Source organism: Peromyscus maniculatus, chromosome 9 (genome assembly GCF_049852395.1).
Source record: "Peromyscus maniculatus bairdii isolate BWxNUB_F1_BW_parent chromosome 9, HU_Pman_BW_mat_3.1, whole genome shotgun sequence".
Taxonomy (NCBI): Eukaryota; Metazoa; Chordata; class Mammalia; order Rodentia; family Cricetidae; genus Peromyscus; species Peromyscus maniculatus.
Window position 1 is genome coordinate 65,083,547 of NC_134860.1, and position 13,128 is coordinate 65,096,674.

General features: G+C 49.0%; 1 protein-coding gene across 2 annotated transcripts in view; it reads right to left on the minus strand.

Moving 5' to 3' along the window:
- Dpysl2 (dihydropyrimidinase like 2) overlaps positions 1–13,128 on the minus strand; it is a 103,352-nt gene that overhangs the window by 54,153 nt on the left and 36,071 nt on the right. The window contains exons 1-3 of one of the 2 annotated variants that reach the window (XM_006988760.4): positions 10,178–10,574; positions 6,763–6,851; positions 4,115–4,299 (exon numbers count right to left, since the gene is read on the minus strand). In XM_006988760.4, the coding sequence (XP_006988822.1) occupies positions 4,115–4,299; positions 6,763–6,851; positions 10,178–10,216 (313 nt within the window). In that variant the 5' untranslated portion in view covers positions 10,217–10,574. Of the gene's footprint in view, positions 1–4,114; positions 4,300–6,762; positions 6,852–10,177; positions 10,575–13,128 lie in introns of those variants that run through there. The other variant, XM_042285062.2, reaches the window with a different exon arrangement.

The following is a 13,128-nucleotide window of genomic DNA, read 5'->3' on the forward strand; positions in this document are numbered from 1 at the left end:
CACAGGCTGACACGTCTGAGCTCTGGGCTCTCCCCAGCCGCTGGCAGAGTTGATCACTGCATTGGTGTTGGGGGGGTGGTGGCTGAAGAACTAAGGGAGCAAGCGGCCACCGCCATCACGGTCCGCACAAGACACAGACTTCTTAAACCCACCTGACTCAGTCATGCAGCATCACTCAAATCAAGTGTCCTCGGAGTTTTCTTTTATTTATCCATCCATCCATCATCCATCATCCCGCCCTCCCTCCATCCCTCCTAGCACTGACACTGCTTGGGTGGGAAACTTGAAAACAAAACAGAGGATTTCAATGGACACATGACGTGAAACTACGTGTCACAAAGTATGAGATAAAGATCCACCTTTTGCCAAGGTACAGAGAAATTATGGGCTACAGGGAGGGGGCACCTACGCTGCCCCTCAAAGGGGTGAGGATTCTCACGGGCAGAAGGAAGGGCACTCAAGGAGGCAATGGGAGCCGAGGCTGGCCAGCAGGTTCGCAGAACATTGCCGACAGCTCGGGTTGCATTCTGTGAGCAGGAGGGAACCCCAGCAGGAGTCGGAGGAAAGAGACAACATAAGCAGAGCTTGGGAAGAAAGCGTCCAGCCACAGAAAGCTGAGGCCACATTATCGGAACAGAAAGCAAAGGTGGGAACTGGCTGGATACAGAGGCAAAACACACTAGGATGAGTGAAGATCCAGGGAGGCTCTGGGAATCAAGCCAGTGGGACTGTGAGGCAATGCTCTGGAACTGGGCACTGGAAACACAGCAGAGGAGCCACTCAGGTTCACCGTGCCCAGGTTCCACACCTCGAGGAAAAACCTTGGACTTAGGTCAGCAACAGAAACTTCTGTCCTTGGAGACCCGGCCTATGCAGCCAGCACAGGCTTCAGAGAGATGCCCAGTGCCCTGTGGTCACACACTCTACATCCGATAATTCAACTAACTCCAGATCCATGGTTTTTTTTGTTTGTTTGTTTGTTTTTCTTTTATTGCATCTTACTGAACATGTGCAGACTTTTGTCGTCATTAAGTCCTGTGCTGGGGAGTTTCTGCTGTAAACTTGACAACCTAGAGTCACCTGGGAAGAAAGAACCTCAACGAGAGAACTGCTCCATCAGATCGTCCCGTGGCCAATGACTGGTGTGAGAGGGCCCGGTCCACTGTGGGCGGCACCACCCCTAGGCAAGCAGGCCCTACAAGAAAGCGAGCTAAGGACAAGCCAAGTGAACAGTAGGCAGCATTCCTCTGAAGCTTCTGCTTGAGTTCCTAGCCTCACTTTTCTCAATGATGGACTGGACCTGGAAGTGTAAGTTGACCAAAAAAAAAAAAAAACCTTTCCTCCACAAACTGCTTTTGGTCGTGATGTTTATCAGAGCCACACAAAAGCAAAGTAGAGCACGCCCCGAAATAACACAGCATGACAACTATTTCCGCCAACATTTACATTTCATTAGGTGTTATGAATAATCTAGAGGTTATTCAAAGTCTCCAGGAAGGTGTGTGGAGAAGATATGTAAATACTATGCTCGTCTGACATAAGAGACTTTAACACTCTCAAATTTTGTTATCCTTGTGGGGAGTCCTAGAACCAACCCCCATTTTCCCAGTCTAGAATCCCAGCCACCCCCACAACCCCCCTCCAGCCACCACCATGACTCTGGGGCCAGTGTGGATGCTCTATGTCTGGTGTCTCTGCCCACCCGTCCCTGGATGGAAAGGGCAAAGGGCATCCTACCACCCTACACTGGGTCACCTCACAAAGGTCCCATTGTGTAATGATCAACAGCAGCTTGGCGGGGCGATAATAATACGTTCTGCTGGTGATGTGGCACCTTCTTTACACGGGAACATTCAGGGGCATTTTCTTCAGCAGGCAGAGCCTTGCCACACACAAACGGAGCCTCCAGGGCCAGGAGAAACACAGCCAGAAAGGAAAGAGGTAAAGATTCACCACCTCCCACAGTGCAGGTCACAGGGATTAGAGGAGCTGAGAGGGTCAAGAGGAGAAGGTGTGTGCAGTCTTTACACCAATTTACCCAACTGCTTGTTTCTCCAAGAAGCCCTTCAAGTTTGCACTCGAAGACACCCCAAGCCTTTCTTTCTGGCTTCGACGTGTACTCGGGAAGCCAGGGGCCTCTTTCAGGAAGCAGGCACCGAGTGACATGAAGCTATACCCCTGCCCGCAGAGCAAGCTTCGGCCACACACTCAAGCCAAGCAGAATATACGTGCGCCCAGCAAGCAGAAGACAGAAAAAAAAATCCTGATTCCTCACCTGCATCATTAGAGCCCCTCTCCAGGGGGAAGACAGTGGGGCTGCTGGGAATCCTGCCCACATCAGCAACCATGGTTTTGGCGAGAATCGTTAGTATTTTTCACAAACTACCAAAGCAACGGAAGTAGAGTGTGACAACCCCGAGCACACAGTTTACCCACACAGTCTTTGTCTTTCCGCCTTCTATAATGCTGTGGTTCAGACTCAGGACCTGAGTGCTAGTGCTGAGAGATAGGCTCCACCCTTCTGTTCTATGAGATCTTTCATTTAGGCCCCCTTGCTACTGAGCCAAACTGACTGCATCTCGAACCTGCACTAACACCATCACATACCATCCCAACAGACAGAGCTGGCCAGCGTGCCCCCTCCTCTTCCCTGGAAATCTCCTCGGGGCTCTCTAGTGAGCATCTGAGGTCTCCTGGATCAGCACAAGACATACTGAGATGCCTCCACCTAGGGAAGGAGGTCCACAGGCGCTACTCAGAAAAAAAAAAGGGGGTCAGGAAGTGCCCATTCAGCCAAGTGAATCCCAAGGAGCCAACAGAGCAGCAAGTTAAAGTGGGGGTTGCATGAAGGGCTCTTCCAAGAATGGCACCCACAAGGCTGGAGCAAGGCAGAGCAGCAAAGAACACTCCTGGAGGGGCTGTCTCACGGGTGTCACAAGGGAACAGAGTGCTGTCCCCAGTGCTTCCGATCGAAGACCAGGATGATGGGAACACCAGGGAGTCAGGTGTGATTCAAAATGCAGGAGACCCTGGACGTTGCTCCTTTCGCTTCAGGAAGACAGATGGGAACCTTCTAGACAGACCCCCCAAAGCCATGGTCATCACCAAAAAACACCCAGGAAATCAGGCTTCAGAAAGCACATACCGAGGTTCTTTCGGTGTGGACCCGAACCATCTTCCCAGTCCCACTCTTAACTCTTCCTCCGTGACACAGTGCCCTGCCTTTTGCTCATGGACAGAATCCCTTTCCTAACACAGGACTCTGATAGGCCACTGGGCAGCTTCCCCATCCCCCCAACCCCCAGTCACTTGTCAAAAGGCATGCTGGAGTCAAACCGCTCATGAGCAAGCTCTGAACACAGCTGCCATGTCCAGTGAATACGCTTTAGATTAGATTGAATCAAGACACAACACCCTGAGAGGGATACATGAAAGGACACCACTGTGGGAGCCTGTGGCTTGTCTGTTTAACAAACAGCTATTATCGGTAGGTCTTGTTCCCAAGCATAGTAGTCTAAGTCATTCAGTGTCCAGCCCTGGTCTCCCTCAACTGAGCTTCATATCATTGGAGTGGAGGCTTCAGGCTAACACTCCATTTGCACCCGAGTGTGGTGGCATATGCCCATCACCCAAGCATTTGGGAGGCAGGGATATGAAGATCAGTAACTAATCTCAGCTATACAGAGGGACTGAGACCAGCCTGGGCGACACAGAGGACCCTGTCTGAAAAACAAACGGACAGGAAACACTTCGTTTATCCTATCTTCCTTCTGAGAACTATCCTTAGAATGTTCGTAATCTGATATGGGTGACTTCAAATGCCTTACTTTCAGAACCCAGTCACATTTGGAGGTCAAGGAGGACAAAAGCACCAGATCAGACTGAGCAGCAAGCCTTCCTCTTATCCTACATAACTCCCCAGGAGCGCATCCTCAAGTTCAACTGTAGGAACAAAGCTTAGCAGAAATTGAGGCCAAGGGACTAAGACAGTTTACTCTCTCTCTCTGCTCTCACTCGGAGCTCTGCTAGGCTCGGCAACATTAGGGTCTAGCAACCCAGACTCATTTTCACACTGCCCTGGATCCCTGCTAAGGTGATAGTGCCCAAGCCTTACTGATCATGGTGGTTCCCCCAGCCAGGGCTGCCTTGGTTCCCTGGAAGAAGTCATCAGCTGACGTCATTCCCTGGTCGGGCATCTGGAAGCGAGTGTGCACGTCAATGCCTCCTGGGATCACCATTCTGGAATGGGCTTCGATGGTCTTCACTCCTCCTGGCACAATCAGGTTTTCTCCTATTTGCCTAAGAAAGCAGAGTTAGTGAGAGAGAGGCCAATGATATGTGGAATCAAATCGGATCTGACATCTGTTTTCATTAAGCTATAAACAGACCCTCACTACATGATGAGCACTTTTGGGGTTGTTGCTATAATCATTCACGGGAGCACCGCCCACTCCTCATCCCCAAACATGAGCAGATGTAGAATGAACTAAGAAGCTAGGCACAGCGGCTCACATAGTCCCAGCAATTTGGGAGGCTTACATGAGAATTACCTCTAGTTCAAGTTCTGTAGCCTTGACCACAGAGTGAGTTCCTGGCCCACCTGGACTGAAGAATGAGGCCCCTGTCTCCAAATATAACTTATACACAAGGAAGCAAATTCCTAATCCAATGACTAGTTATCAGAAACCCCTAAGCTTGAATACTAACGAGGCCCCAAAACACTTCTATATCATTCACTCCGCCGCCGCCTTCTAAAACACCAGCCAGCTAGTTTTCCAGAACAGTTCTCTCTTGGCCCAATACTATTTCCCAACATCTTTTTCCACCACTTTCCTTTTCAATGTAGGGAAAACAGAGGTGGAAAAGTGGAGAGAGAGGAAAAAAGAAAAGTAAAAAGTAAACACTATAATTCCAACAATTATAGAACATGGAAGCAGGTGCTCATGGATTCAGATAAAGGCAGAAAAACAAATATCCATGCTGTTTGGGACATGCATCATATCCATTAGGTGAGGGGATATTGTAGCAGTGTTTTTTGTTTGTTTTTGAAGGTTTTGTGGGGGTTTCTTGGGGGTTTTGTTGTTGTTGTTTTGTTTGAGACAGTGCCTCTCTACAAAGCCCCAGCTGTCCTGGAACTCACTATGTAGTCCAAGCTGACCTCAAACTCACAGAGATCCACCTGTCTCTAACCCCTGAGTGCTGGGATTAAAGGTGTGCGCCACCAGATACAGCTGTAGGGTTTCATTTTTTGAGTCAAGATCTCACCATCCAATTAATTGTTTTTTTAATTTTACTACATCTTTCTACCAATTTTTAAAAGGAAAAATTAATCGAGGAGGAGTTAAATTTCTAAGACAAATAAACTATGACTAAAAATAGCATTGGGATGCTCCATTCCAGGCCAGCGTCCTTCAGCTAGACCCATCACGTTCTCCTATGACTGGGGATGCAAAAGGAATAAGGAAGCTCTAGCCTGTGATCACCAGAGCTGAGACTCTTCCAGACAAACACACATGGAGAAAGCATTAACTATGGAAACATCACGACCCATTCTGGCTTCATCAGTCAGGGTGAGCGCTTCCAAGCAGTCACAGCCAGTCCAGCTCACCCTCTCCAGACTCACTTGCTGCTAGCGTTTGGTGAGCACTGCTTATTTAAAAGATGTCGTTAGCTGGGATGTTTGTCTTTCAACAGATGTGCTCCCTCTCCAGAGCCCAGGGGCCATCCCCAGAGGAAAGGCAGGAAGAGATTGCTACACTCCACTCAATTAACCCTCCAGAGTCCTAGAATACCCAAACCCAGAACATAATACACAAGCAGCACAGGGTGGTCTTATTTATTCTAGGAACCAGTTCAAGAATGAAACTTAGGGTTGGTGAGATGGCTCAGGGGCTAAGAGCACTGGCTGCTCTTCCAGAGGATGCAGGTTCAATTCCCAGCCCCCACAAGATGGCTCACAACCATCCATAATTCCAGTTTTAGAGGATCCAATGCCCTTTTCTGACTTTCAAGGGCACAGATGTGTTTCTCTGTGTTGATTTTGTGCCTGTCCCGGATCTCAAACCCACCGAGATCCGCCCGGCTCTGCCTCCCGAGTGCTGGGATTAAAGGCGTGCGCCGCCACCGCCCGGCTGAAAAAAATTTTTAAAAAGGAATGAGACCTAAAATCCCTCCAGTACTAGGCAGTCATTTATCTGAGTTCCTGGTAATTAACTCAATGTCCTGTGGCCCTTCCTGATTAAGCAAGCAGATATACATCTTAATAGGCCAGGCTGCATTCCACAGCCTATGTCCTACGACTGAGTGTTCCATCCCAAACAATTACAGTCCGGGAAAACTGAAGTGCATGCAGCCTATCACAAACCAAGCATGTGAGCTGGCAACCAAAGGATGTTGTGTCACCTCTGTTAAAAATAGTCAATTACATAACACATGGGTGTTCGTGTGTGCTGTGACTTCCAATTCCCTGAATCTGAATGCCCAAATTCATTAATTACCACCAATAAAAATGAGCTGAAAAGATGCTAAATTGGTCACTTTTGGTTTTCTGGCGGCGCCTGACTAATGCCAGATGCACATTCTACCAATGTTACAACATTCCCAGCCCAAGCTTAGCAACTCTTGGAGTCATTAAAGCCTGAGACTATTTACATGAAAGGATCTAAAGCTTAGGAACACAGTGTGTGTGTGTGTGTGTGTGTGTGTGTGTGTGTGTGTGTGTGTACACATATACACCTCTACATAGCAATGAATCGTACTTACTTGATCAACCCATCTTCCATATATATGTCCGCATAAAAGGACTGGTCATCATTCACAATCTTGCCACCTTTGATGAGAAGGCGATCACTCTATAACAAAGAGGGGAGCAAGGTCAGAACACATAACTGACCTAGGAGAAGAGAAGCACCCATCCCCAGGGGGCAGGGGGACTAGGAGCACATTTTCATCATTCAATAGTGATGCTCAAAGCCAGGGAATTTGGGGAGGTACCTTAACCAAGGTGAATCTACTCTCCCCCGCTCCCTCCACTGGCTGGAGGATTCTCAATGACGGTTCCTACAGGAACTTCTGTGAGGAAGGGGAAGTAGTGAAGGGCAGGACTTACTGCCTCCCAGACTACAGACATTCCTCTCAGGGGAGAAAAGGAGGGGTCCCTGCAGGCTTAAGCCCCCTGAGTTTATGATGAGTCAGAACACACTGGCAAAGCTCACCCTAGACAAACAAACCACCTTTTCAAGAACACCTTAGACCTGAAAACAAAAAAAGGCCATTATAGAATATTCCAGCTAAAGAAGACAATGCTTTTGAAATGATTTTTGGCTAAACCTCATACTTTAAAAAAAAAAAAAAAAATTCCACCCACATGTAGGAAAGTCAAGTCTTGGCAAAGTTTTTGTTGGGGAAAACTGACCAAAAGTCTGTTGTCATAGCATATGCTACACAAACACAGAGTCTTCAGCCATAACAAGATGTCAGCAGCTTAGTGTGTCCATCCCATGTGCATTTATCTTTGGGGTAAATCACAACAAGCACATGGCCGAGGGAGGGACATACACCCATTTAGCAGGTAAGAAACACAGCTTTATGATAAATTAGAGACATGGGGGATGTTTTTAAGTCTAATACCACTACAGATGGTTGACCCACTTTCGTGTAAAAAAAAATAATTATTATTATTATAAAGGCTAGTCCAACTGAGAGAGCCAAGAGCCTGTAAAAGAAATGCTATGTTCTGACTCACAGCTATCCAAAAGACTGTGGATGGGATGTATGTGATGTCATCACCCTGCTTTGGGTGGATGTACAGGTTTATTATTTATTATTTCAGAGTAGATAGAAACCTTCCCAGCAGCACCATCCCCTTTGATTATGCTACCTACACCTTTCAAAGAACAGCATTCATCTTGATAACAATCAACCCAGAAGCCTAGGACAAAATAAAATCTCAGCAGGTACTCCTTGCCTTTTGCAACCACCAAGAAAAGGAAATTTTTTCTTAAAATATACACATGGTGCTATAGAACAAAGAAAACAAGATACAGTTGCACATAAGTGCAAACACTCTTGGGCTTAGAAAATATTTATTGTTTCTGTTACGTTGAAAAACAGGGTCAGTTCAGTTTTACACTGGAGGATCTTCTATCCAGATGTAAGCATTGAAAAAGCCTTGACAACAGTCAACATGGAAAGGGTCAACAAAAAATCTTTACTAGTCCTGCTCCTCATACCAAGCAGTCAGAGTCTTAGAACCTTTGTGAAGTGGATGGAGCAGGATTCTAATCCTGTGACACATGGGGAAACCTAGGCTCAGTAGACTTAAGCCTGCAGGGACCTCTCCATTTCTCCCCTGAGAGGAACGTAGCCTGTAGTCTGGGAGGCAGTAAGTCCTGCCCTTCACTACCTCCCCTTCCTCACAGAAGTTCCTGTAGGAACCATCATTGAGAATCCTCCAGCCAGCGGAGGGGGATGGGGGGAGATCGGATCATAGTTTATTCAATCTTGAGCCCTCTAGAAGAAAGCTTCTTACATAAGAGGCGGGCCACAGTGACAGAGGGAGAGAACCAATAGATCCTAGGGCATACGACTAGATGTTTTTAAAGGATAGAGGGGGCGCTCTTTTAAAAAGTGGTCATGTGGGTTGCGTATTTTCCCCCTCCTCATACTGTCAAAATGAAATTGTCTTATTTGTGCAAGAAGACAGCAAATCACAAGAGGTTTGCAGGAAATCTCCCCACCCCCACTGCCCAGTTCCCCAGATGCGGTCCTTCAGAGCAGTGAACATTTTACGTTGTATCCTGTGTGTCAGTCCTTTGGGATCTGGTACCAAGGATGGGGTGTGGGGTGCCTTGAAAAAAGGCTAGTACCCACCCTTGTCTGAGAACTACCCAGCCCAAGCTAGGGCACACGCCCCCTCCTCTGGGCAACTGTTCTTACAGGGCTCCTGCAGATGGGTGTGTCCTTGTGCACCAAGGAAAGAAGGCCGGGGTCCCAGGGCCCCAGAGACAAGCAGGGAAAAAAGCTCACCGTCAAATCCGACCTTAAAACCTATCTTCACTATTTGGAAGATGCCTTCAAATCTGCGTGTCCCTGGGTCCTAGCCGGCCACACGCCGGCTAGTGCAAACACACAGCATTATATAACAATCAATTTCCTTGGAGATTCTCCCTGCCCGGGATTTCCTTCGAGGATGCAGAAAACTGGACTGGTGAGATTTTTTTTTTTTTTTCAGTAAAAGACGCAAAGCGGGGGGGCAGGGGGGGGGCAATCCCCAAAGCATCGCGAATTCTTCGCAGAGATGCTTGGCAGGGATGCAGGCCTTGAACGAGGCCAGCACCTCGGCTCCGGTGATCATTGTCTAGGGCAGGCCCGGCCATCTGCGCGAGTCGCAGCCAGCGCCATTACCTCCGCGAGCCTGCTAGCTGCTGTCCCCAGCGCCCACCCGCCCAGTCCGCTTTGTATGCGCCACCACAACCGCCTCGCTGGTGGCGGAAGGGGCAGGAAAGACGGAGAAAGCGAGCCGGGAACCCTGCCAAGACCCCAGCCCCAAACCAGAGGGCTCCCCAGGTCCTCTTCGTCCACAAAAAGCTCCCGCCCTTCTCTGCTCATCATCGAGTCCCGATCCTCCCTTCCCTCTGCATCATCCCGGTACACCCTGCCCTTTCCAGCATCCCTTCGCTGTCATGACGCCTCCGGGCTGGAACTCGCTCCTTCTTGCAGGAAGAAGGCTCCAGAAAGCTCTTTCTGGAGGGGGCGGGAGACACGGGAGGGTCTGTTTTCCAAGCTCCCCACCACCGGACTCCCGGAGCCCAGCCTTGCGGCACGCAGCCGGAGAACAATATCCGAGCGTCGACCATGCATATTCAATCTGGCATCCATTTGCTTGCACCCCGCGGGCAGCGCTGCAGCATCTCGTGCTGACAATGAAGGATATAGAGGATCTGGCGCACTACCTCCATACACTCCCGCGCCTATTTCAATGCCTTGCAAATTGCGTGCCTTATAACTGTTATTACCTCTCCCAACCCCCACCCCCACCCCCACCTTCACCACCATCGCCTCCGTTGGCAACAAGAAGGAAAAGTTGAATCTCTTTCTCTCCTCCACCTTTAAAATACACTCTTTAGCTATTCTATGTCACAAAAGGTTGCTCGCCTTTCTGGAGTGCCAAACTTACCGTGATGCGTGGAATATTTTTCTTCCCCTGATAAGACATCTCTCCTGGGGGTGGGGGAGTAATTTCAAGAGGACAGCTTTAAAGCAAAGATAGCCGGGAAAAAAAAAGATTTGGTTTAAAATATATGTATTTTTTGTAGGAAAAAGGTACAATCCCTTAGCTGGCCTTGCTGTTAGGAGATTTCAAAACTATGAGACAAATGCAATCCTCTGTCTCTTCTCCTCTCCTCCAACACAGATCCAGCTAGGGCGGAAAAAAAGAAAGAGAGGGAGAGAGAACAGGAGGGAAGGGGGTGGAAATAAACTACAGCAATAAAAGCCTTGGTTCCAGTCGGCCACCACGGCGCATGCGCCGCCAGCCACTCCCTTTCCTCCCAGGCAAAAGCCATCCGCTTCGCGAGAGACGCTCACTGATTGGCCAGGGTCGTGGGATATGCAAATGAGAGGGGCGGGGCAAGGCGCAGCGCCCGGGCTGCGACTGCTGCAGTGCGCGCAGGGCGCGGTGCGTGCGCCCGAGCAGGGAGCGCGCCTTTCGCGCCCTTTCTCTGATCCTGGGCGGGCGAGCGGGCACTGCGGCTGGCAGCGACCCCAGATGCTGCATCTGTAATTCAGGGCACAATGGAGGGGTGGTCGTCCCGGGAGGGTGAGGAGGGGGCGCAAGCCCGCGATGGAGGGGCTTCAGTACGGCCCGGGCGGCACGCACACGCCCGCCCGCGCGCCAATCCGCGGAGGCCGCCGCTGCAGCCCCGCGTGGGGTGACTGCGCTGAGCCAATGGCCTCGCTGGCGGCGAGCGCGCGACTGCACCGCGGCCTCCCCCCGCCCTGCTCGCCAGAGCGGCCTCCGCCCTGCAGCGGCTGCTGCGACAGGGGACTGACGGCTGGAGGAACGCGAACAGCATCCGGGAAGGTCGTGGGCTGCTGGGCACCGGACGCCCCGCCCCAGAACGGTTTTTTGTGACTGCAGGCTACCAAGAACAAGAGATGGAGGCCGGCGCCTATGAGGCAAAAAGGGCCCAGTCTTGCGCCCTGGTCGCCCTTTTAGCTGGCACATCAAGACTGACTCCTTTTGTGTGGTTGTGGCGCCTTCAGATCTGGGGAGGAAAAGCTGCTGCGAATCTAGCTGCAGGGAGTCAGTCCTAAGGCCCCCACAGCCAGAAGCAATGTGATAGGTTATAAGGAGCAAGAGCAAGAGATAGGAGAGGTTACATCCCACAGAAAGGAGAAACTGAGTAATGGAGAAACTCAGCCTCTAGTCACTAAGCATTCCAGGCCTCTCTTCATGGTGCTAGTAGTGCAATAATAGGACTGTGAGCCTTTGACTGTCAAGCCAGGCTGTGATGTTGTAACAATACCCGGGGAAGGGGAAGAGCTGGTGCAGTGGACCCGGGAAAGGGTCCCCGGGCAGATGACAGAACTTCTGCCTAGGCGTAGCTTTGACCCTCTCACCTTGAGATCAAAGAATGCCTGTGGTTACTGCTTAATCTGGGTCACTGGGCAGCCTTTCAGGGAGGAGGGTATCTGTTTAATTGGCTCACACCTGCTCAGCAACGATTAGCCAGATAAAGACAGAATTATCCTGGGGGCTCTGTTTCCCCGTTTTGTTTTGTTTTTTGTTTTTTTTTGCACCTGGCCACTGTAGGGGTCTTCTGTCTTTCCAGACTCAAAAGAGGGGTAAAATCCACCCTTTCAATTCCTGCCTTAAAAATCTACAGTCCCCGAGGGACTGTGGCTTCTGGCCAGTTCATTCAAGTTCAAGTTGGATTTAAGCTGTACATCTTGAAAAGAAAACAGAAGCCAGTCCCTGCTTCCTGTTCCAACTGTATGACACGCACTAGCAGGGCGAGCCCAGATCCTAAGTACTGGTGTCAGCCGGTAATGGCTACAGACTTCAGGCTCAGAAAGCTTAGCAGGTGGATCCTATAGTCCCAACACTCAGGATGCTGAGACAGGAGGATCATGATCGAACTGGGCAAAATCATGTACTGAAAATAGATGATAGATAGATAGATAGATAGATAGATAGATAGATAGATAGATAGATAGATAGATAAAGCAAAACATATGCTTTCCTTTCTGGGAAAGCCAGATCCACCTGGGCAATATAGACTGGAAAATAAATAGATAAACAGATAGATAAATAAATAAAGCAAAAAACATGCTTTCCCTTGGGAAAGCCAACAGTAAAGTTCAGCTAGAAATCTGCAGGGGAAGGAGGGTCCTATTAAATCACAGGAAAAAATAACTACTTCTCAGGCAAGGATAATGGGATTTAAAATAATTTAAACAAAATAGCCTCTAGTTACATCGTTTGTTTCTGCTGCACTTTCCTGCTCTTGATCTTAATGCATTTAGAGACATCTTGTTATTTCCCAATTTGCTATGGAATATTTTGTTTTGTCGCATCCATCCATCTTATTAGTGCCAATCTCCTTCCCACAGCCATACACACAAGGTTCTTAGCCCATGATAATTGACATTTCTCCCTATAAATGCCCAGAAACATAAGGTTAAAATTGATTTATCTGTCCTGACTGGAGCTTAAGAGAATATTTGGCACATAGAAGACCCTGAAGAGAAAACAACTTTAATTAATGAAGGAAGATAATTGTAGTTTGCATATCTTAGCAAACTCACTGCCCAATTCAATACAGGAAGATTAAAAGGGGGTGGGGAAGAAGCATCCACACTAACAGATGGGTTAATCTGAACTGTATTTGTTAGCTCTCTTTAAAGATACTCAATGGAAAATTCCTAGGAAATTATTATCAGTCTCCAGCCCGACTTCTGGGTATTTAAAAATTAAATGCCCAGCAACAAGGATGAACCTGTCTATTCTGAATTCACGGTCTCTTCCAGAGCCCATCTCCCTGCAGTTCCTCACCCAGCACCAGAAGAGGGCAAGCAGTGGTGTCTCCTGAGACAGTCCTTATGATGGAATACCCCAGGATCTGG